The 26,409-nt window shown below is 37.8% G+C and overlaps 1 protein-coding gene across 4 annotated transcripts in view; it reads left to right on the top strand.

The window, feature by feature from the left end:
• The window catches only part of CTNNA2 (catenin alpha 2), a 1,515,416-nt gene that overhangs the window by 1,127,346 nt on the left and 361,661 nt on the right, over positions 1 to 26,409 (top strand). For all 4 annotated transcript variants that reach the window (XM_072637016.1, XM_072637013.1, XM_072637014.1 and 1 more), the window contains one exon: positions 10,820 to 10,900. In XM_072637016.1, the coding sequence (XP_072493117.1) occupies positions 10,820 to 10,900 (81 nt within the window). The remainder of the gene's footprint in view (positions 1 to 10,819; positions 10,901 to 26,409) is intronic.

The raw sequence follows: 26,409 nt of genomic DNA, 5'->3' as shown, positions 1-26,409 counted from the left end.
TGATTTTTTCATTCCGAGAGTGATTGCCTGTATTGACTAGTGTGTGCTTGGGGCTGGGGGGTAGGAGAGGGAGCCAGGTTGTGGAGAAACCTAAAGCCATCTTCAAAAACTCCAAAATCAATCACTATCTCTTTTTATGGTTGGTAATTCTGGGGAAAGGATCAGGGCACTACTTTGCACAGAAGGGAGACATCCATTGCTTTCCTCTTTTCCTTTTCAAAGAGGTGATGTATGCTAAAATAATAACACTAAAAAGAAAAGCTTACTCTCTCCAAAGCAGAAGGGCGCTTAACTTTTCAGAAAGGGCCACTGGGGGAAAATGTGGAAATCAGAAATTCGATTGTAGGCCAAAAGGTAATTTTTTTTCATTCAAATGCATGTTTCAGTTTCAGCTTTTGTATCTGGGGGCAGATTGGTAGCACGGAGGCATCTTTGATGACTTCTGACATATTGACAAAGGAATCTTGGAATGACAACCTGGGGACTGATGGAGGGGGACTGGTGAGGACGGAAACATTTAAGAATACAAAGTGAGAGCCATGATACTTTTCTTCTCATCAATTCCAGCCATGGAGCGGCTGCGGAATGTGTTTGGTAAAATAATGCTCAAAGACTAAAACAAATAAAGTTTAATAAACATATACTTCCACATCTCAACAGATGGCAGCTCAGAGAGGAGCCTGAAGCAAGGGGGAGGCTAATCTTTGCCTATTTTTTTTAATAACAGCATTTATTAAATGGCTATTCCTATTACAGACTCCAGCTCAGTGGGTAAGAAGAAGGGAGGGCTGAGCTGCTAGCTGGGAGACAAGACAGTAGAGGAAAGCTGACCAACTGGAAATGGCAGAGGAAATGGATCCCAGGGCTCAGTTCTCCCAGAGAATTCTAGAAACTTGAGCTAAATGGAGACTTCAGCACTCAGTGCACCCAATCCTCATCTGTCCATTGAAGAGAGGAGGAGACTGCGATCCAAATAGAGAATTTAGCTTGCCGCAGTCCAGCTTGCTCATTGAATGTATGAGAAAACTATGGCCCACAGAGGAGAACTAACTGGTCCCTATACCAGTCTGCTCATTGTACAAATAGAGAGACTGAGGCATCCGGACAAGTCATTTCCCCGAAGTGACATAATGAAGTGAACATAAACTCGGTGGTGTCAGACTTTTGTTTTTGGATGCTTAGCACCTAGGATGGTGTCGGGAACTTCAACCAGTGGAAAAAATAAACAAATTAACAAACAAACAAAGAACAGCAACAAAAAACAACTAGACACATTATTTTATCAGAGTAGGGTAATTATGAGAAGGACTCCCTGTAGAATTGAAGTTTTATATTTGCTTTGGAATTTATGTAATTCCAATCCATGCTCAAATCGAGATATCACCCTCAAGATGTCTTTGGTCGTCTTGGAGAAGGAAGGTCCCCCCCACCCCCTCCACCAACTTATCATCTTAAAGACTTATCTAATATTGAGAGATCAAGTAACTTAGGTCCTATCATTAAATACATTTTACAGATAAGGAAACTGAGGCACAGAGAAGTTAAGCTTCTGAAGCAAGATTCAAATCTAGCTCTTCTTAGCAATAAGGCCAGCCCTCTTCTACTGTCTTAACACTCCCCCTCCCTGCCATGATACTTGTGATTCTATCATTAGAATTTAATTCATTTAGGTCAAAGCTTTGTTGCCTATTAGAATGTAACTACCCCTGGGATGAATGGCCATTACCAAAAATGAATGAGCAAATGAAGAGAAAAGCATTCATTAATGACTGTCAAACTTTATGCTTAATATTAGGAATAGAAATAAGAAATGTGACATGGTTCCTGTTCCCAAGGAGCTCACCTTTAAATTTGGGAAGAAAATACATCAAAGAGTGGTCAGATGCAAGGCTCATAGAAATCTTTAGAAGTCCCAAGGGTACAGAGTTGGATGAGATATCAAGACCCAGGGTTTCTTAGGGTGCCTTAGTAGATCTGATGACAGTGAATCAGAATTGTTGTCTTAATGCTTCACTTATCAAAGTGTTTTCCAACTTGATCGTTTTCAGAGGACATGATTCTGAGAATGAGACATTGGCAATATTAGCCTGGATCACGCATAGTTAGCAGTGAATAAATGTTTGTTGATTGATTGATTGAGATCAGATAGAAGATTTAAAGGTCACTGATAGGGGGTCAAGCCCTTGTGAAGCATCCTAGTGTAGGAACTTGCCCGATGAACTAATATATTCAAAGCACTTTGTGAATATTAGAGTGATAGGATTGACTTTAAATATGGACATTTTAAACTACTAAGTAGCATGCCAAGAACTGGGTGAATAAAGATCAAAATGCAGCAGGATTTTGTCTTTGGGAAGCTTACATTCCTATTATAGACACACCAGACATATTGAAATAAGCAAATGTAGAGTATCTATAAATTAATAGAATTTCAATAAGACAGAGCCTTAATTTTTTTTAGAATGGTAAAGTGTGGACAAATAGGAAAAAAGAAATAAAAAGGAAAGATCTCATATAGGAGATAGTAGGAACTATGTTTTGAAGGAAGTTAGGGGCTGCATAAAGTGAACAGTGTTAGTATTCTGGCTCCATACTTCTGGTTCCCAAGTGCTAAGTTCAGATTTCTTAGGTATGGCCTCTTGAGAACCCATAATTCACCTTGGTGTGCTTTGGGTCAAAACATGAAGCCCATGTCTGAAACAGAGAAGCCTATAACTACAAATGATGCCTAAACAGATTCCCTGCAACCAAAATGACACAGAATGTTAATATCATCAGGGAACCTCTATGCATACAGATTATAATACAGTAGAAGGTGTTACAGGACAACCATTAAAGAGGCTTGGATATTCTACTGCTCAGATTATTTCCCATCAAATCTTATAAAAAAGGACTAATGAGGTGTATGATAGTAGATATTGTGGTGGATTTCAAGTCAGGAAGAGTGAAGTTCAGATATTTACTAGCTCTATGAATTTGGGTAAAGTCACTTAAACTGCCTCAATTTTCTTATCTATAAAATGGAGATACTGCCACCTAATGTATCTGGATCAATTTTACACACACACACACACACACACACACACACACACACACACACACGAACATATATATATATGTATAACTTTGGATATTTTAAAATACTATAGAAATTTTGAACATGATCATTGTAATAACATTAATAAAAATAGCAATAATTAGAGAAAGAAGAGTCAGGATAACAAATAACAACAGAGTGGTTAACACTCAAATGTTTCTTTTCTTTATTTCTACCTTTTTCTTTTGGAAATGCCCTCCATCCTTTCTTCTATCACTTTGTAAAATCTTATGATGGGACTGAATGCTTAGAGCTGGAAGCAAATCTTAGACATTTTTTCTAATCTAATTCTTTATTTCACAGAAGAGGAAATTGAAGCCAAGAAAAGTTTTACCATTTCTTGACTTTATTTAATTTCTCTGGGTCTCAGTTTCTTCATGTAAAATCTGGAGGTTGGACTGAATAAATTCTCAGTTCCCCTTTACCTCTTAATCCATTACAGGCCTGTTCACTGAATGGGGTTACCTCACCCTAAGTGAGTACCTGAATAAGCCTTGGCATAAAGGGGCCAAAGTCTCCCAGTGCATCCTGGGCCATCCCCAGTCATCCTGATGAATATCTGGTCACTGGATTCACATGGCTCTGGAGGAGAAGTGAGGCTGGTGACCTGCACAACCCTCCCTCACTCAAAACAGTCAAGTGCAAGTCATGTCATCATTTCTCTGATGGCATGGTCTTCTTTGGCAACGAAGGATGAACACAACAATAGCCCTATGATTTGTTCAGAGTCATATAGATAGGAATAAGGGCACTGGGATTTGAAACTGTGTCCTCTCACTCAAAGCCCAATGATTCTTTTCACTGTTTCATGCTTTCTCCCTTTTGTAGAAGAGTTTGGACTAGATAGAACCTAGCTCTACTGACTCTTGGTCCAGGGCTCTCTCCATGACATCTTTCTGTCACTAGGGCTTTGCTTCTATTCTCATCCTCTTTACAAACCATTTCTGATCAGCCCAGCAGTGAAAGCAGACATACTTCCCCCATCTCTAAAGTGTCTACTCACTCTCATCCTTCATCTTGTGTGTGGAGGGAACCCTGAGTTTGCAAATATCAAACCAGCAGAGAACAGGTTCTGATAAGTCCAGTCATGCTAAAATGCTTCATGTGTTCCTGGCAACAAACTCTTTTTGCTTCCTGAGGACCGGCTTAGCAATGGATGGAGAAGGTCATCACCAGGATGCTAAGCATGTGGTAACCCATGAAACAAAGAAAAACAAAAAGAAATTCCAAATGATTCTTAGTCCTTTCTTCTGTTCCTATAGAAGTAGTAAAAATGGAGGGAAGATGCTAAGAATCGCCATCTTTAAACCATCTATAAAACTCTGTGTGTGTGTGTTTGTGTGTGTGTGTGTGTGTGTGTGTGTGTGTGTGTGTGTGTATCCTTAGAGTAGAAGGCACGAGGGCCACAGAGTCATTGAACTATGGATATTCATTTGTCACTTACCATATGTTTATTGATTGTTCATAGTTTCCATAAAACTCCAGAAGACAAGGACCATGTTTTGTTCACTTTTTTATCTCCCGCAACTCTCAGCATAATATTGTGAACACTTTAGGCTCTCAATATTTGATCATCATTAGATAATGAGTAAACCCCAGAAATTTGATATTCAATTGCAAATATAATAACCATACCTCCAAACTTGTGTTCTTCATTCACTTATTCACAAAGATAATTTCTGACTGTGCACACATATCAATAGAAATAAAGATATACAGACAGACACATAGGTAGATAGACACAGATGGACAGACAGACAGACAGACAGACAGACAGATAGATAGATAGATAGATAGATAGATAGATAGATAGATAGATAGATAGATATAGACAGATAGATCACAGATAGATAACAGCTCCTGACCTTAAGGAGATTCATTCTGTTGAGGGTAGAGGGGAGCAGCACATATAGAGATAATCAATTACAAAATCTGTCATCTTTTAGAGAAGGATGGAATAAGGGAAGGGAAGAAGGTGAGGATATGAACAGGTCTCTTTCAGTGAGTGGTACTTCAGCTCATCCTTGAAAGAAAGTAAAGATTCTAAGAGGCATACATCAGAAGAGAGCATGGCAAGCATGGGGGAGGGACAGCACACAAAAGCATGGAAACACAGTGATGAGATCCACGTTCTCCCTCTCTGCTGTCACCATCTGTTTATCAGAATGTGTGCTGTCTCCCTTCTCCTAGTAAAGTGAAGTATTTTGTTCCTCTCTATTTTTAATATCAATAATTCAAAGATTGGTGGTTTTACTTTTGCAAGTACTTCCTTAACTCCTCCACAACTTAGTAAGCATTCTATATGAGTTTCTATGCCCCTTCCTCACTTCTCCACCTTCTGCTCTAAAAAAAAAATCATCTGATCTTCAGGTGATGAGTTTCCCCCATCCTCACTTGCTCTTTAATGACTCTTGCATTTGGGATATAATGCAAACTCCTCTGCCTGACATTCACAGCTTTTCACAATCTGGCTCCAACCCACCCTTTTCAGCACATTACCTGTTACTACCCACTTAGGCACATTGTGTTAGAGCCAACGTTCTTACTTGCCCTTCACCACACCAGATATGCTGCCTCCTGCTTCTGCACCCCTGCACTGGCATGTTCCCCATGCCTAGAACATTCTGCCTCCTAATCTCCATCTCTTAAAATTTCCACCTACATTTAAGGTTCAGCTCAAGTGAAGCCTCTTTGTACCTCCAGTAGTTAGCACTTTTGAACCCAAATTACTGTGGAAAAAATTAAATGAATTCCACATTAAGAATTTTATTCTGCAATGCCAGTGACATTTCTGTTACTGCCTAAGTCATGTTTTATTCCCTCTGAGTTGAGTCTAGAATTTCATTTTTTTCTGCAAAATCAACGAACTGTTCTTATGTCAAGGAAATTAGTTATCTCTGTCCCACTTGTTATCTATTAAGGAAGTCTGGTCTGTTAGCTCTCTCCTTTGAGGAAACCTGGTTTCCTCTTCATGTACCACTTACTAACCTTGCAGGTGAACACAATCAGGAACAAGATGGAAGGAGGGATAGGTGCTAGCCCCATACACCCAACCTCCAGTCAATCATAATGTTTTTTTGGTTTATTTTGCCCATCTATGATGCTCCTTGTAACCAACCATATTGTTTTCTCCATCTACGATGCTACTTTTTGCTGTTGCCACTCCCTCTTTTTTCTATAAAAATGATCTGGAAGGCTACTTGTAGAATCTTAGCTTTGATGAGGAGGCTGATACCCTATTTATTAGAAAATTTATGTTTTGCTGAAATATTAATTGCATTCAGAACTTTGTGCCTCAGTTTACCATAATTTCAATCATGGGTATTTTGTAGTAGTCAATCAATCAGTAAATATTTATTAAGTACTATTTGTGCCCCATCTGTGGTAGAGCATTCTGAGCCCAGGATGCTACATGCAGTATGTGTCAGAAGCTGGAATTGTCTTCCGAGCTCAAATCTAGCGCTCTCTCTCTCTCTCTCTCTTTCTCCCTCCTTTGCTATGATGTCTTCAAAACCTTAGCATCCTTGTTCCATCCTATCTAACCTTTAGGACACTATTCCCTTACTTGAACCCTGTGATCCAGCCAGATTAGCCTTTTTCCTTTTTGATGAGCCATTCCTCAAGTTTGGCATGCCCTCTCTCCTCACTTCAACGTTACAGAGTCCCTTCTCTTTCATTAAGACAAAGCACACGTATCATTTTCTTCATTAAGGTGTTTTCTTATCCCTCCAACTACTACTAGGTTCCTTTCTCCAATTTATATTATATTAGCTCTGTATTCACACTCTCCATTTTGTGCGTACTCATGTTTTCTCCCATTAGAGTAGAGGCACTTTGTGAATTAGATTTTGGGGTTTTTTGTGCATATATCCCCCAGGGACTACTGTAGTACATAATATAGAGCAGCACATGCTTAATACATGTTTGTTAAATTAAATGAAATTGGACTTGATCAAGTTGGTCCCTGTACTTACACCTTTTTTTTCAATTTAACAGTCCTAGAGTTCATACTCTGCCGATATAGCTTTTATGAGTCCAGGGAACCCTCCATAGAACATTGGGGCATTGGAGGGAGAATTCAGTAGAAGATCATTATGTTTAATTAGCTATATTTTTTAAATAAGCAAGAAAATAGATTTGATAGAAAATTTGCAAAATCACAGAAGATCAAAGTTGGAAGGGACCAATCCCCTTATTCCACAAGTGCTTTTCTAGCCTCTGCTTAAAGACCTCCAAGGAGGGAAAAGCCACCAGTTTTGAAAACATGTCTTTCCATATTGGGCCTTCTATGACTCATGTGATCCATGATGACTCTTCAGTGGTATGCTAATTTTAGACAAAGGGATTAAGTGGAAATCAATGACCTCTCAGTTATTGAGACTGCAAATTTGAATATATAAAGTTCAACCAGTGTCAGACTTTCTATGGGACCATTTCTAAACTCCATTGCTTTTGGTTTAAATACATTTGTTTTAACATTGTCTGTAATCAAATCCTAAAATAGCCATACCAGCCTTTGAGAGAGAGAGAGAGAGAAAGAGAGAGAGAGAGAGAGAGAGAGAGAGAGAGAGAGAGAGAGAGAGAGAGAGAGAGAGAGAGAGAGAGACATTGTGTGTGTGTGTGTGTGTGTGTGTGTGTGTGTGTGTGTGTGTGTGTGTGTGTGTGTGTATACTGTGGTGGTGGTAAAATACAACTGAAAACTAAGCAGATACTCTTCAGTTGGAGTATGGTTGAAACTATTATGGCAGATGAGTGTAATATGGGGATAACAGGAATTGCAATTGGAAGAAATCTTAAAGGAAATCTAGTCCAACTCTCTCATTTTACAGATGAGGAAAGTGAGGGCCACAAAAGTTAATTGACTTATGAATCATCATATATGCAGTGATTTAAAGAACCAGGATTCAGATTCAGGTGGGAGGATCAGAAGATGTAAAGTTGGTGGTGACCTCAGAAACTGTTTTACAGATGAGGAACAGATGCCTATGGAGGTTAAGTGATCTGATCACAGTTACAGTTGTAATAAAGAAGAAAGTCTGGATGTGAATCCAGGCCCCCTCTCTCCCTGGAGAATGCTTTTTTCTTCTGTACTACTCTATCCTGGATGTTATTATTTTGCATTTGATACTCCATCTCACTTTATAAAGATGAACCTATGGAATTAGCATAATGTGACATCAGGATAAAAAGAATCAACATTTTTAAACATTTCTATGTATCAGGCATTATTCTAAGCACTGATGATATGAAAAAAGGCAAAAACATGGAATATTATTGCTTTATGAGAAGTGGTGAATAGAAAGAACTTAGGGAAACATCCTAAGAATTACTTTAACTGATACACGGAGAAATGAAACCCAAAGAGCAGTGCTCAAAATGTTTATAATAAGGGAGAATTATTTCAAAATTATAAGTGAACATTGAACAATTGTAATTACCAATCTGGAGTACAGAAAAGATATGAAAAAGCATTGTCCCTATTTTTGCCCCACTAGAAAAGTGGGGGAGTACAGGTGTATAATAGTCATTGGTTGGTTGGTTTTGCTTAACTGTTTTTCTTTTCCAAAGTAGAGAACTCATTTTTTGTGGGGTTTATCTGAAAATGACTTCACTATGAAAACCAAATACGTTAATATCATGCATTAAAATAAAAAAAAGTGCAAATCTGCTGGGTGTCACTGGGAAAGGATAATTGGGATTCATAGAGTCTTGAATAATCAAACAGATTCCCCTTCTCCACATCCCTGCTTTTGCTTGTAATGAGATGTTCCCAAGGAACTATGAGTCAGGCATTTGTTCTGATACAATAACAACAAAACAACCTGTTAATTCAAGTTGCTAAGAAGGATGATAATTTAAAATCTCACTTCTGAGATCTGATTAAAAAAAAGTACCATGCATCTGAGATGTCATTACTGAAAAGAGGATATTTAGAACCCTGTCATAAGTGGATTTTAAATGTAATTCCCCAGAAATATATTATGCCATTAGGCACAATTGATAATATGAAGCTGACTTCATTCCTTGTAGGGATAATGAGCGAAATGAGGTGAGAGTTGGGGGTGGGAACTGGGCAGTCATCATGGTTGGGTATGGATAAATCATTGGGGTCTGTCATAAACCACTGTCAAGCACAAGTTTAGATCTACAAAGAGGTTGACAAAGCTTGGGAAAGCAATTTTCTTGTAAAGAAAAGATAATATCTCCAGTAAAGTTGCTTAAAGCTTTTTGTCTCTGGAAAATTTTTGAAATCTTTTTGTTTCCTTCGTAAACTGATAGAGAATTGTGAATTTTTCTGCCTCCCTTTCCTCCCTTCCCACTCCCCAAACAAAAATGGAAATCAGTTTTTACTGAGTCTCCCAATGACAAAAATGTGTAAAGCGGGAGAAGGATTTTTTTAGCTGTACCTATTGCCTGTTGCAGGCATAAGGAACATTGCCCTTCTGTCCTCAAGCTATTTGCAGCTTATTATCGTGTTCAACATACCCAGTGCCTGGCAGGATGGAGATTAGAGGTTCTTAATATTCATTTCAAAGCAAAATATCTCATTCAGTTTCAGAATGGGTGCTGCAGTATGGGGGTGTGATGGATCGACCTAAAACCTCTGAACTTTGTGGTGATTCATCTGAAATAACTTTTTGATCTGTGTTTGATTTGTCATAGTGACCTCACTGTTGCTCTTTCTTTCTGAAAAAAGAGCCCTCAAATCTTGTCCTAGGGAATGGAAACCACCTCTGGTTTTAAAACTGGCTGCCTCATGATTTTATGTTGACAATCAATGGAAGAATTGAAAAAAAAAATAAAAAAACCTCAAGTCAGCTGAGTGCCTAGCCTGAGTGCATTTGCAACACCTGGAGGAGAGACTAAATCATTTTTCATTTACAAGTTGGGGACATACAGGTGTGGGTCAAGTCAAGTAATATTAATTCAGCAAATATTTCTTAAGCACTTATAATGTGTCTGGCATTGTGGTAAATTCTGAGGATATAAGCTAAATGAAAAAGACAATTCTTGCTTTGAAGAACTTAGATTTGAACAGGGGAGGGGACATGGAAACAAATTGGGAGATACAAGCTACAGAGATATAGAGAAGATGGAAAGCACTCCGAAAGTCAAAAGCATTAGTATCCAGGGAAGACCTAAGGGAAGGCCTCCTGGAGTAGGTAGAATATGTGCTGAATCTTGAAGGAAGTCCACTTAACTAGGAGGCAGAAATGAGGGACAGGATAATCAAAGAATGGAGGGCAACTAGCACAAAGGTGAAAAGGGAAATGGAGTGTTGTGTTTAAGAACTACAAAAAGGCCGATATTGCTTGAATGTGTAGTGCTGGAAAAAGAGTAAGATGTAAGAAGTGTGGAAAGGCAGAAGGGACCAGGTTCTAAAGAGCTTTAAATGACAAACCAAGGAGTTTATGTTTGGTCCTGAAGATATACAGGAAATCACCCATGCTCATTGTATGTCTTTGTGCATTGGAGTGTGTGGCATGGTAATATGTATATTCTGGTAGCTGAATGCAGGACAGGTTTGAGGTGGGGAGGGGATGCGATGTGGGAAATGATTTTAATCCTTCTACCTGTGGATATATGATCCCATGACTATATATAAAAACAATCTTCGATACTGGATAGATTCTGCTACTCAATTTCTCTCTCATTTTTCACACTTTGACTACTTTACTATTTCATTTTCTAAACTGGAAATTATTTCTGTTTTCTTACTAGACTGGAAGGAAAGAAAAAGGAGATCCTCTAAACATTGCTATTGATAAGATGACCAAGAAAACGAGAGATCTAAGGAGACAGGTACTGTTTGTTCCCTCAAGTGCATGGCAATTCCTGGTGATGCTGGGAATGTCATTCTCTGGGGCAGCCAATACTTGTGGCACGGTATTTGGCTATTCCCAGTACTGGCTGCGCAGAAGTAGAGTGACATCCCTGCATCTTTATTGATACTGAGACTGCTAGTTGGGAGGAAAAGAGGCACTGTGATGATCCTTGCTTTTTTGGGACTCCTGAGAGTTGGTCACCAAGCAGAAGGGTTTATCCTTGGGCCTGGCCTTTGCTGATATTTATTTATTTATCTGTCTGTCTATCTATCTATCATCTACCTATCCATTTATTTATTTTATTCATTCATCTATCTATTCATTTATCTCTCTATCCATTCGTTCATTTTTCTATTTGCATATTTATTCGTTTATTGTTTTTTTAAGTTGACAAATGTATTGCCAGCAATGCTCGGCCTCCCCTTTCCAACATTGTTTAACCTGTACCCACATTTTCCAATATTTCAATAGATGTATCAGAGAAGACACTGATATCCACTTATATTTTGGGAAGAGGGGAGGAGACAAGGGAAAGACATGATTTTATTGGTTTGGAGAGCTCCTGGTAAAGAAATTCCCTCCAACAATGGTGATTGGCAAATGTTTAGCAGTCTTAGAAAATTTCCTGAGGGCACTAAGAGGTTGTGTCACACCTAGGGTCAGAAGGACTTCAATCCAAGGTGTCCAAGTCTGAGGCTAGCTCTCACCCCAGGACATCATACTGCATGGTAACAATTAGCCCTTAGTCACAATCCTGTCAAAAAGTATCTGATGAGCTAATTCCTATTAAAGTGATATTCACTGCTAGTGATTTAATGTTAACTATCCTAGGATATTTGCATTTTTAACAGGTTTGTCACATTTTAATTTAAATGAATGAATCTTTACTATAGAGGAAAGTGACATCTAGTTGGAGTCACATGTGCTGGCTTGGAATCTGGGCTTTGCTACTCATAAGCTTTGGAAAAAGTCATTTTATTTTCTTTGGTTTCTATTTGTTTGTTAAAAGAAAATACAATAACTAACAGTAATATAAAGATTTAGGATTTTCCGAACACTTTAAATTTATTATCTGATTTGGTTCTCACAATAGCCTTGTGAAGTAGGTTCTATTATTATCATCCTTCTTTTTAAAGAAAAGGAAACCTGCTCTGAGAAAGGTTAAATTACTTGTAAGGGTCATATAGTTAATAAGTATCTGAGGCAGTATTTGGAATACAGTATTCTTGATTCTAAATCCAATTTTCTATCTGCTACACTCTGGTCATCTAGATGGCTCGGTGGATAGAGTGTTGGGTCTGGAGTTAGGACCTCATGAGTTCACATCTGGCCACTAGCTCTGTGACACTAGGCAAGCCATTTAAACCTGCTTTTCTCATCTGTAAAATGCCGGCTTTTTTCATCTGCAAAATGAGCTGGAGAAGGTCATGGGAAACCACTCAAGTATCTTTGTCAAGAAAACCTCAAATGGGGTCATGAAGAGCTGGACACAAATGAAAATGACTGAGCAGTAACAGCCCACTACAGTTAGCTGCCTATCGAGTTACTAGCATAAACTCATGTTTAAATACCTACTTAAACAACTTCTTTGTAATACCCCTGTGTTAGTCTTATTAATCACTTATTTCAGTTGATAAAAACTTAACTCAAAATGATTATGACTTTCTGATGGCATGTAGTAATTGGTCATAGCTAGGATTAAACCTAGGTTACCTGAATCCAAATCCAACATTCAATATAGGATATCATTGTTGACTTTAAAAGAGAGGATTGAATAATATTTTTTCTTCTACCTTTCTTTAGACTTCTATAAATCTCAGGCTTTAATGGTATTGTTGTTGGGGGGGTTATCTTTGGAAGTAAAGGGATGCTTAGAATTATAGGATTTCACAGTAGGAAGCACCTATAGTGGCCATCACCTCAAGCCTATACTTCCAAAGAGAGCACGCATCATACTTGGCAAGTATTCATGTAGTCTGAACTTGAAGACCTCCAAAGAGGGGAAAGCCACCACCTCTCTATACCACCCATTTCACTTTTGAATAGCTCTAAATTTCATGAAAATTTTCCTAACACCAAGCAAGAATTTGTTGTTTTGCAATCTGTACTCCCCCTTTTCCATAACTCCCAGTTCTGTTCTCTGTGACTGAAAAGAAAAAGTCTAATCCTTAGGCCAGGGAGAATTGATCTGGAGTCCATGGATTCTAAGGGATCTGTGGATAGATGTTAGGGCATCTCTGAACTTGAATGGGATAAAACTACATATTTATTTTTGCTAACTTCTAACTGAAATTTATCATTTTCTTCAATTATTTAAAACATCATTCTGAGAAAGAGTTGATAAAAGGCTTCATCTCCAAGGGTATATGATATATACGAAAGTTTAAGAAGAGAGATTCAAATATAGGAACTTCTGACTCAACAGATATGCCCAGGGTTCAAGCAAACAGGCACTAGCAGTAAATTACATTGTGTGGCTGTACCTGGAATCAGGAAGACTTGAGCTCAAATTCATTCTCAGATATCTCCTAACTGTGTGACCATGAACAAGTCACTTAAGCGCCATATACTTCAATTTCCTCCATTGTAAATTGGGAAACATAATCATATCTAGCTCTAGTTGTTGTGAGAATCAAATTAAATGTTTGTAAATCTCACAACGCAAATAGTGTGCTATGTGTCTAGCACAGAGTAGGTACTTTATTAGTGCTTATTTCCTTCCTTCTTATCTTTAACTATAGTCTTCTCTTGATGGGAAAGTTGTTTTAAATCAATTTAACAAAGTTTTATGAAACACCTCCAGTATCAAATTACTTTTGGGTAGAAAAATGCAAAGATAAAATTAAGTACTCCCTAAACCAAGAAAATAATAATTATTATTATTTATTCTTATTATTATTTAGTCAGAGCAAGAACAGGATCATACATGCAATCAAAAGTATCCCAGAAAGTCATTCTCATAATAGCCTCAGTCCTTCCCAGAAATATGAAGCCTTGAATTCAGAAAAAGTATCTTAAGATTCCATAAGACAACTGGTATTTGTGGAAGGGGATTCAACTATACAAACCCATCATCAACTGCTTTCCTACCAGTTATTACACAGGGTATGGGTGGAGAGATGTTACTTCATTAGAGGAATTTCTTCAGGAAATCCAAATAATGTTTTATTGGGTCTTATTTTTAGTCTAAAAAATCTAAACCACCTCAAGTCACAACAGTTAGCCAGCCTGTTTAAATATAGTAACTTCTAGTAAAATTTCTCCCTCCTTAAATATTCCATGCAACATGCTGTCCCTACACATTGACACAACAAAGGTTCTAAATAGCTTAACTATGGTAGTTATATAGCTTTCCTACACCACAGAGCTAAACCAGTTGCTTTCCCTGTCCATGGTTGCTGACAGCGTCTTTGATAAGCACTAATGTATACTGGAGATATTGATTTATTTTCTAAAAGAGGGAGGATGGTCTTCTTGAATGATACCTCAAAGGATAGCACTTATAACCTATTCTGGACCTTCTTTCCATACGGCTCTAGACAACGCTTGTACATGGTCAGAATGACTCTTCTGAGTCCCTGAAACATTTTTTAGTCACCATAGAAATAGTTCATAGTGATCAATAGATTGAATTTACTGAGGAAGGAAAGCAGACCAAGTTATTTTATAAACATTTTCACTCCCTAGTGTATCTACTAAAATAGAAAAAAGATACATAGAATTCTGCACTCCCTACTGAGTTCTGGTTAATTGAGGTGCTATTTTACAATATTAAAGGGAAAATTACAATGATTAAAGATTGTCATTTGGGACTGATGGGCATATTTCCTGGGAAGTAAATTAAACCCAATGTGGTGAGCAATGGCAGGTTGAAATACTCTGAGGAGTATTTTATTTGAGATTTTAAAATTGATTTGAAGGAAAATAATGAATTGCCAAATGTAACTATTATTTCTAATCTTAGAACTCCATGTGCCCTGTGTCTGAGCTATTGTCACTGCTGTAAATCTGGAACTAAACCATCATGAAAACAAAAGATTTTGACTTTCTGCCTGCCTGAGTACTGAGAGGTCTACATAGTCTAGGGATCATTTTGAGTGGTCTTAGGGCCGACAAGCTGTTCCTCCTTTTCCACTGTAAGTGGCCTAGCTGGTAATACTATTTTAAGCACTGTATCTCTTTTTGGTTTCAATCAAAACTGGTTGTTCATAGTCAATTAGTTTTTTTAATTAGTTTTTTAAAATCTTATTAATTAGTAAAACTAAAATGTAGGACTTTGAAATATTCCTATGGAAGTCTAATATCAAAAAATTCAAATATCAAGTCTTTTTAGCACATTGTGCTCATGCCCACCAAGAACAACATGGCAAAGTGGGAAGAGTCCTCAACTTTGAGTCAAAAGACCTCAATTCAAATCCTGAGTCACTTATTGCTTTTGTGATCTTGGCCTAAGTTATTTCCTTGTACACTCAGTTTGCTCATGTGTATAATGAGGAAATTAGACTAATGGCCCCTGTGGACCTCTTCCACCTCTATATCTATGATCAAAGAACAAAAATATTCTAGTAATGAAATCCAATTTGATCAGAGCTTCAGTATATAGCATAGCCAATAAATAGACAATAACAGCTATTGTAATAATGGCTGAATTCTGTTGAAGTCATGTAATAGGATTGAACCTTTAGATACCAACAAGGTCCAGTTCCTTGTCTTTAGGATTGTGCCAAAACAATATCAGGTAGATTGAGAAGAGGTCCTCTTTTTAAAGTCTGGGAGCCCGAAAGATTTCCGCATACCTCTTTTGTCCTACCTTGCCCCAATCTCCAATTCATTGTCTTAGAATCTTATTGGATAGAAAATACTCATAAGGTATTTTGAAAATATTTTAGACAGACATGGAAGGAGAATAGATTTAGAAATCTGCAGGTGGTATTTCCATAAGCTAACCCTGTCCATTTAGAGATCTGGGGAAAAAAAAACACAAATCTGCAGAGTTTTTGTCCTGGATTTTTTGGGCAGCCTTTCTGCTCTAGGAGGCAGAAATGAGTGGGTTGTGCTTACTGGGCCCTCTGAGGAACTATGGTGTCTGTACTAGGGATGGAGGAATAATACTTGTTCATAGCATGATACTGACTTCCAAATCTCCACCTCAGACAATTCCAGTTGGCCTGCTTCTTCTCAGATCTCCTTTTGACAAAAAAGAAAGAAAAAAAAGGTACTAATCTGTTTATTCATTGTCTGTCTCAAGACACTTTTTAGAAGCCTTCCAAGGCATTTAGATAAAATGTATTCAAATCCATTTCTTTACACCTTTCTCTGATGGGGCCACTTATTTTTAGAATTCATTCTAACAAATGATTTGTTTAATAATTAATATCTTCAATTTTATTTTCCCTTATAAGCACATAAAAAGCTTTGTGAATGTCAGTTAAAAATAATATTGAAAAAAAATCCTACTGTAGGGGATAGGACTTATGTCCTTTCTACTGAGTTGTTCTGGTGGAACAAGTTCAGGGTCAGGTTACTAGGCTATGATCAGAAACCAGGAGACCAAGTTATTATGAGATATAAGGCAGAAAATAGAAAGTAAGGTCAGGAACAAAGGAATTCAGAGTCACGAATTTGTAGTTAGAGCTACAACCAGGTCACAGCCACTTGGGCATTGTCCATGATGTTGACCTTTAGAGAACGCAATCCTTCCCCAAAGCGGACCCACTTCTTTCTTAGAGTGGTCCAATGACTATTATCTCTGCAGCCTTTGGTCTACATTTTGCACGTGCTAGAACTCTACTGCCTTGCCCATCTACCACCCAAGGTCCTATAACCATGTTATCCTGTGGTAGGTGAGTCTGTTACCTCATTCCCAAACCCCTTCTTTGAACCCATGTATTTATCTAGTGAATAGGCAAACCCCTTGTCAGAGTACAGATGGTACCATAGTTGGATAGTCTTCTGCTGCTGGATTGTTGAATAGTTCTGTGCTCTAGGTGCATCTACTCCCCAGTATTCTGAAATTGTTGGTTATACTTTCTTCTCCTCTTTGCCCCAGGTTCATGAATTCTAAGTTATGCCTTTAGGAATATGTCAAGCCTCATTCTTCAGGGTCTTAAGGTAGGAGAAGGACCAAGAGACCCTATCAGGTTTTTAGAGCCCCATTAGAAAATGGTGCATCTTTGATGCATGTTTAAAAGTGGTCCAGCTGAAACTAGATCTTATCTCACTCTGTTATTTTTGCCAAAGGTCCATGACCCAAAAGCCTTGTAATATAAAAAGCTACATAATTATCTGATTTATTTAGGCAGCTATGGGATGTCCTTGTGGAAAGAGTGCTGGGTCTGGAATCAGGAAGTCTTGGGTTTAAATCCAACCTCAGACAGTTACTATCTGATCCTGGACAAGTCGTAACCTCTGTCTGCCTCAGATTCCTTATCTGTAAAAAATTGTGAGAATAAAATGAAAAAGATATTTATTTGTAAATTACTTTGCAAATCTTAAAACACTATACAAGTGATTATTATCAGATAGTTTTGGAAAATGCTAATTTGTGTTTGTTGTTAATCACGTGGCTTTATACTAGTTAGCAATACTTATTTTTCCATGTGGTTAGAGTCTTAGACTCACTATACACTGAAGCTTCTTTTGTATACTTGCATTCCAAACTGAGTATCCATCTTAGTTGAATTTCTTCAGAATGTGACATGGACCACGGCACTCCCCCAGTCTGAACCTTATTTATCTCACTTGGAAAATGAGACGTTTGAGCCAAATCATGGTATGTAAGAATCTCTGAGTTGGAAGAGATCACAGAAGCCATCAAAAATATCCAACCACTACCCAATGAAGAACCTACTCTAAAACATGTCCAACAAATTATCATCATGCCATTTACGAAAACCACTAGGTTGAGGGAATACATATTTAAATAGCTATACATAGTAGAAAGTATATTTTTCCTCTTTATATTGTGGAGGTAACTAAGTTATTCATTAGATAGAATGCCTGACTGGAAGATAGGAAGACCTGAATTCAAATCTTGTCTTAGATAGTAGCTGAACATTAGCTTAGACGAACTGAATGAACCTGGTAAAATCACTCAACTTCCATCAGTTACAATTTTCTCATCTGCAAAACTGGAATAATAACAGCATGTCCTTTAATGGGTTGTTATGAAGATGAAATGAGACAACATACATAAGATGGTCTGGAAACTTGTAAGCATTATACAAATGTTAACCATCAAACAAATGAGTGAACAACTCATTCTTGGTGGTCAGCATTCTAGTGATAAACTTCTTAGACCTTAATCATGCTACTCATTGAACAAAGGATGCACAGACCATCATCAGGGCTCTACTCAATGTGGTTTTTTTTTTTGGTAGGACCAAACTTTTTATTTTTTATTTTTATTTCTTTTGCAAACTTACTTCAGATCCTTGATTGTTGATAGATAAATGAAAGGCATTTTGTCATTCCCTAAGTTATTCTCTACTGTTTATCTTAGCATGATAGTCTAGGAGGTACTTATGTATTGGAAATCTCCATCTCCATCCTATGCCATGCCTAAAGAATTTGCATGTCATGTGACCCTTTATTTGTCAGACTAGCTGACAAAACAAACAAACTTATTCTAATGAATCATTAAAGGTGGCACTATTAATGAAAGAATATGTCTTAAAGTGTTGGTGATCTTAGAGATTTTCATCTTAACAGAGATGTGATCAGTGTCTTAACTCAAGGAAATATCTCTAATGGTGGTATTTCTAGGCACTATAGTATGCCAGCAGGACTAATGTATGGAAAATATGAAACCTGGATCTGCTTCTCTAATCATATCACTTGGATACATAATGTACTTAGATAGGGGATCAGCCTTCAGGAAACCAGGCTTCTAATTTCATCTCTGTCACGTTTTAGCTAAATGACCTAGGCAATTTTCCCATATCATTCTTAGTTTCCTTACCTATAAGATAGAGAAGTAGAGCTAGATGATCTCTTAAGTCCATAGGAGTCTTGAAAACTGTACTGAGATTCTGTTTTTCAGTCTTATGAAGAGAAGCTGTTTTAAAGATTCAGAGCAGGGATAGAGGAAATTTTACTCATACTGGAATTCCAGGGACCCTAGAATTTGGGCCTTTGTCTTCTCAAAAAAAAATCAAGCTCCTTTCATTTCCTAGGGAATTAAAATTCTCATCAAAATAGAGCATGATAAACTAGATAGTCATTGTTGGAGTTAGGAAGGCTTAGGTTCAAATTTAAATTGTTATAATTATCATTCTTCTTTTAGGAACTGAGAATTGTCTCAACTTTATATGACTTTGTTCCTTCTAAGATTGTATGCTACAGAAAACGTGATGACCTGAATCTATAGAAGGACTTTCATTATCCAGGAGTATCCTGTACCAAGGAGATCAGAGCTCTAGCCCCGAAGACTAGGATAGGACAATTAGGCAATTTCCCTTTAGCTGTTCCCTGAATATGACATACTTTCTCTCATTTCTGTACTTTTGCACAAGTGATCCCCCATGTCTGGAACGCATTTCTTTGTCACCTTCAGCCTACACAACTTTGGCTTTCCTCAACTCTCAGATGGGTGCCACATCATACAGAAGACCTGTCCTGCTCCATCTCCATTCTTAGCGTGCTCTTCCTTTTGAAATAACTGTGCATTGGGGGCAGCTAGATGGTGCATTGAATTGAGCACTGACCCACAAGGACCCAAGTTCACGGCTGGCCTCAAACATTTACTAGCTATGTGATGCTGGGCAAGTCCCTTAACCCCAATTTCCTCAAAAAAGAAAGAACTATATATTTGCTATACACACATACATATCTATATGTGTATGTATGTATATGAGTGTGTATATATGTGTGAATATGTGTATATATGTATATATACATACATGTGTGTGTGTGTGTGTGTGTGTGTGTGTGTGTGTACCCTCTGTAGAATGTATAATTCTTGAGGGCTGGGTAAGACAATTTGGCATTGTCCTTGTATCCTTAATATGAGCTACAGTGTCTGCTACATAGTATGGGGCTTAATAAATGTTGGTTAGATTAAAATGAGGATTTGGGACCCTGATGAAGTTTTATCATTTCCCTTTAACAGTCATAGTGGATGCCAGACCTGCTTAACTAGGATGCCTTAAAGAATTCAAGAACTGCTATTGAGTTGGGTCTTATCAAGATAAATAGTCTCAAGAGCACATTTGTCTGCTTTCCTGTATTTGTTGTTGTGAAGTTCCTTCAGTTGGTCAATAAACATTTATTATGTGTCAGGCTTTGTGCTAAGTACCAGAGATACAAATGGAGGCAAAAGACAGTCACTGACATCAAGGAGCTCATAATTTAATGAAATTCGAGTGAGATATTTGTAAAGCTTGAAGTGTCATATAAGTGTTTGTTATTGTTGTCTCCTTTTCCTCCTCCCTCTTCCTTATTATTATCATTGTCGTATTATTATTTTCATCAGACATGGTTAAAAGAAGACAATCCGCCTACTTATTAGAATGCTTTAAACCATTCAAGATAAGTTGGCAAGTTTGCTCTTTGCCAAGATCCATGGATTTAAGAACCCTTTTGATCTGCCTCCCTGGATCTGACCCATCATTCTATGGACTTGAAATTAACAGTCATCCAAAGAAAGCTTTAGTATTATATCACTTCAAAATATATGGAGATGGGATATGTTTCTAAGTTTCACAATAGGACATTTTGGACTCTAGCATAAAAGGTTTATTTCAATTGTGTCTTCTTTTTTTCCCCTCAAAATGTATTTCTTCTCAATGTTTATCACCATGACATGGGCTTTTTATGGTGCTCTAAAGTGCTCTGGAGAAAATGGAGAGTGTTTTAATACTGCTGATTTACTCTTGCAGGTCCGCGGTAATTTCCTTACTGCCTAATTATAAGCCTTGGTTTAATTTACTTTACACATAATGTTTACTGATGCACATATGGTGCCACATTTCAGAAAACTGTACCCATAACAGGTATTCTTATCAGGCCTACACATGGAAAATTTTGTGTAAATAAGGGGAATTTTGCCCCAGATTAGACATCCACTACACCCAATGTTTCTAAAATCGAGCCTGAAAAAGAGAATGTAATTATTTCTAAATACAACTCAAGGAAAAGGATAAAATGTTCTTATATATTTTCTTGAAGAGGTTAGTATTTATTAAAGGGTTAAGTATAAGAGGGGAAACAAAGTGCCTTATCTCTCATATACCACGCTGAGGAAGAGAGAGGAAAGAAGAGGAAAGACATTCCAGACTCATTTGTCAAAAGTCTATTTGAAGAAAGATATTGATTCAGGGAAAATGAAATCATAGGACCTTGCAGTTGAAAGAGATATCAGGGACCATATATTCAAGAACTCTTCCCTTTCCCTCCTTCCCTCTCATGTCTCTTGAAATATATAAAGGCAAAAATAAATGGAAACCATACACTCTCCTCAATTTCCAGTTCTGACAGTAATTCCATGTGTGATGTGCCCAAATTGGCACTTGATAAATGTTAATGAAAAGGTTGGCACATTAGAAAGGGTGATAAATTGTAGGCACAAGACCTGAATTTGAATCTTATCACTTTTTATCTGTATGTCCTTGGACAAATCACCTTGGAGTCTCTGAACATTAATTTCCTTATCTTTAAAATGAAAGCTTGGAACAGATGACCTCTAAGATCTTTTCCATCCCTAAGTCAATGATTTTGTTTATGATCCGTGGGAGGATATGGAGTAAAAAGGAATTGACAAAAAAAGGTGATGAAGACAAGCTGAAGACCATGGAGGAAGAGAAGGGAAACTTCCATTGAGGTACAATGGGATAGTTTCTTAGGTCATTTCTTCCTTGCTAAAGGCTTCAAGTATCAGGATGATGACCTAATATGGCCATTTGTCTCTGCTTTAGTAAGAAGGACACTTATTTAATTATGTGCACTATATCTAATAGCCAGAGCAGTTAGGTCATACAGAAGATAGAAAGACTCATCTTCCAGCCTCAGATACTTACTAGCTGTGTGCACTTGGCCAAGTCACTTAACCCAGTTTGCCTCAACTTCCTCATTTGTAAATTAACTGGAAAAGGAAATGGCAAATCCAGTATTTTTGCCAAGAAAATCTCAGATGGGGGTCACAGAAAGTCATACGTGGCTTAAATGACTCAGTAACAAGAAATTCTCAAAATCTAAGAGACTAGAAAAATAGTATGAATTGTGCTCCTTCTTTCCTTAGATGCCATCTGCTTGTATTGGTCAGTGTTTCTTTCTTGGAGACTGACTACTTGGGTTTATACCCAGGAGCCTGTCATGTTTATGTATTCCTGGGTTTAACTGGATGCCAGAGAACATCCTGGATTACTTTATGACTTTGTGGGCAGTAGAAGGTATCCAGAGAAGTTAGTGTTACCCATTCAGATTGAAAGAATTCTCCATTGATAAAAATTTTGCAGTACACTAGGTACTTCTGTGAAAACCTATCTCTGATGTGCCTCCTTTTTAAGTCTTCATGGAGGACACTTGGAAAATAAATAAGAAACCCCACAATCTAGTCCAAGTACATTTTCAATAGGGGAATCCTTCCCAACATCCCTGAGAGATGACTATCCACTTTTCCAATATTTGCAGTGATGGGAAATTCAGTTATTTATTCAACTAGCAGTGTTTAGGTGACATGTTTACAATCTTCCTTAGTCACTAGGGACTTAAAAGACTTTACATTTTAGTAGGGTGGGTAAAATGCATATGGATATTATAATATGGATTAGATTTGGTAAGTGCATAAGGATGATGTAAATTACTATGAAAATAGATTCATTTGCGATCATCTCCTATTAAGGGCATCAGGGAAGTCTCATTGGGTGAAGATGGCATTCAATCATGTATGGGGTGAAGGGTTAGGTCAGGGTTAGGAATTCAGGGCATCGAGGTCACATGTGACCCTCTAGGTCTTCAAGTATGGCCCTCTAGGTCCTCAAGTTCAGCCCTTTGACAGTCAAAGGACTGAACTTGAGGACCTAGAGGGCCATATATGTCTCAAGGCTACAGGTTCCTCACCCCTGGGTTAGGTGTTAACAGGGAGAGATGGTAACAAGAGGAAATTCTAGTCATAGCAAAAGTCATATGAAAAGTTGCTGAGGTAGTCAAGTACAGACAGGTGGTGTATTACCTAGGTTCTCCAGTAGCATAAACTATAACAGGGAGAGAAAGCTAGACAAATTGTGTTAGTGTATCAGATATCTGAAGCAGGAAGAGACTTATGAAATCATCTATTCTAGTGTCATCATTTTTACATATAAAGAAACTGGGGCCCAGAACGGAAGTTCTTTGCCTAAGCTTACAGCAATTGTACTTGGCAGAGCTGGGCTGGGCAATAAGTCCAAGCTCTGTGGTCCTCAGTTGAGCACTGATTCCTCTGTGGCATCCTACTTGCCAAGAGAAACATAATGAAAGCTCAGAATGTCAGACTAAGGAGTTTGTGTGGAAATGGGGGGGAGGGAGCACATTTATACCTACATGTGAGTTATGAACCAAGAAGAATTATTAGAACAGATCATTATATGAAGAAGCTAGAGACTGGAAAACCTAGTGATGGGTTAGGAATTTAGGAAATTATCGCAGTAACCTGACTGAAAGGCAACTCTATCCTGGAACTTGACATTGGGAATGTTAAGGCAGGAATGGAAGGAGGGGAGAAAGAGCAAGCTATATAATAGGAGAGGCAGTGGGATTTAGGGGAAAAAGGTTTGAGTTTGGAGTTGGAGGAATAATGTGATGGCATCTTTAAATATTTGAAGTATTTGTTAAAGGCAATGGGAGACAGACTTAATCTGCTTTATCCTAGAAAGAAAAAAAATAAGAGAAATGGATAGAAACTACAGAGGAAGAATTAGATGTGTGTGTGTGTGTGTGTGTGTGTTATTGGGAAAAGACTTGATAACAACTTATTCATATTGACAAGGCAATGGTGATCTTGTTCAATGTTTGCTTAAACTTGAGACCACTTAGTTTCCTTTCTCCTCTTTGATTCTATGACTTGGGTTTGAATTATAGGTCTGCTACTTGCCAATTAGTACATTGGACAAATGATCACTTTTCCGGACCAACTTTTCTTCTATTTTTATGATTTCCTTTCCTGTTTTGAAGTCTATGTTCATAGAATCTTTATAGTCCCAGATGATGCAAGAAAGTCACAGATTTTTGTGACTAATTGGTTCTGTGATATTAGAGAAGAATAATAAATAATTCTGAGATTATGAACATGGGTTACTGCATGATATCATTAACAGGAAAGTGAAAAAGAAAAGCATGTTTCAGGGGACACAAGTATTCTTATATTTTAAAACAATTTTAATTGATAATTTCTGTTTTTATATTGCCTGCATTTTCTAATATATACTTTCCCTTTTCCCCTATCAAAGAAAGACCCCTTTTAACAAAGAATGAAAAAGAGAAGTGAAAAACAATTGAACAAAACTCACCAAGATATCATCAAAAAAGTCTAAAATTATAAGTAGATTTTTTTTTCACACCTTTAGACTCCCACTTCTGAAAACAGTGGGAGGGAGATACTTTCAGTTGTGCATGTGTTGAGTCTGAGATGCTAGTGGGACATGTACATGAAATAGGAAGTTTGAAACCAATAAGAACCCTTCAAAGGACTTATATTATGTTGGGAAAAGCAATATGTCTATTGTTATTCATTTGTTTAGTCATGCCCAACTCTTTGGAACCCCATGGACTATAACATTCCAGGCCTTTCTATCTTCCACTATCTCCCAGGGTCTCTCTAAGCTCATGGTCATTGCTTCCATGACACCATCTATGCATCTCTTCATCTTCTGTCTCCCTTTTCTTTTGTCTTGAATCTTTCCCAGTATCAGAATTTTTCCAATGAGTTCCATGTTCTCATTATTTGGCCAAAGTATTTAAGCTGTAACATCAGTATAATATGTAGATATAAAACATAAAATATCAGAATTGTAGATATAAGATTAGGAGGCATCCATATATAATATACATAGTTAGTCAGTATACATAGATATAACATGTAGGTAGTCATATATAGTGAATAGAAAGGGAAGAAAAAGAAAGAAAAGGAGTGAGAGAAAGAAAGAGTTAGATAGGTAGATAGATAGATAGATAGATAGATAGATAGATAGATAGATAGGTGATCAATATAGTAGCACCTCTTAGAGCAAATGAGATTTCCAAGGCCAACACTATAAAGAGGAAACAGAAGAGGTCTAGTGGCATAACCCCACAGAATACCCACTTTAAGAATGTGAGAGTAACAAAGCTTGCCATTAGAGGAGAGATTTGGGAATATTATAGTATCATGGAAGTCATAGAAATGGAAAATATCCAGGCAAAGGGCATGACCTACTGTTCAGTGCTGCAGAGAGCTCAAGCAAGGTGAGTTCTGAATTCATTAAGGCATCATAGTGAGCAGGTAAATTATCCATTTTCAAATATATCCAGCAGTATTAATAATAAGTAGTAATGTGTGTATGTCCATCCTTCGTTGTTGAAGAAGACTGTGCCATCAGAGAAATGATGACATGACTTGCACTTGACTTTGTTTTGAGTGAGGCAGGGCTGTGCAGGTCACCAGCCTCACTTCTCCTCCAGAGCCACCTGAATCCAGTGACCAGATGTTCATCAGGATGACTGGAGATGACCCAGGATGAGGTAATTGGGGTTAAGTGACTTTCCCAAGGTCGTACAGCTAGTGACTGTTAAGTGTCTGAGGTGAGACTTGAAGTCAGGTCCTCCTGACTCCCGCACTGGTGCTCTATCCACTGCACCACCTAGCTGCCCTTTGAAAAGTATACACACACACACACACACACACACACACACACACACACTCTGAAGTGAGGTTTTGCTTTGGGATCTTACTCTTTGGAAGAAGGCTTATGTGCCTGATGAAACTCTGGGTAACCATTAAGGAGCCCGCCCCCCCCCCCCCACCTTCTCCTTAGCTTGGAAAACCCAGGTGTTGGTGCTTCACTCACTCTGGTAACTATGTGTGTATGTAATGGTCAGGCAGGTGGATCTGTCTGTTGATCTGTGATGTATGTATTGCTTATGGTCAGACAGTTTGAAACCCTATCTGTTGGTTGCTATTTCTCTGCTTGTATTTTGTTGGTATATGTGATTAAAGAAGATTTTTCACCCCTCCAAACTGACTTTCCTTTTAGAAAAGCAGATCTAAGAACCTGTGTTAACAGGCCATTTTGGATATGTCAGTGTGCTTGGTGCTACACAGGGAAGTAAATTAGGATATCAATTCAACACTCTTATAATGTTGAAGAAAGAAATTTTAAAAGATGAAAATTCTAGATGTGTTTAAAAATGGAGGGAAGGAAACCAGGGAGAAGAGTCTAACAATGAAGATACAATAATGAATTTGGATGATTCATGCCCTAGCCTCCTGGAGTAAAGATCTCAGTCTCTCTCTCTCTCTCTCTCTCTCTCTCTCTC

Source organism: Notamacropus eugenii, chromosome 1 (genome assembly GCF_028372415.1).
Source record: "Notamacropus eugenii isolate mMacEug1 chromosome 1, mMacEug1.pri_v2, whole genome shotgun sequence".
Classification (NCBI taxonomy): Eukaryota; Metazoa; Chordata; class Mammalia; order Diprotodontia; family Macropodidae; genus Notamacropus; species Notamacropus eugenii.
This window is presented reverse-complemented; position numbering and strand designations above follow the sequence as displayed.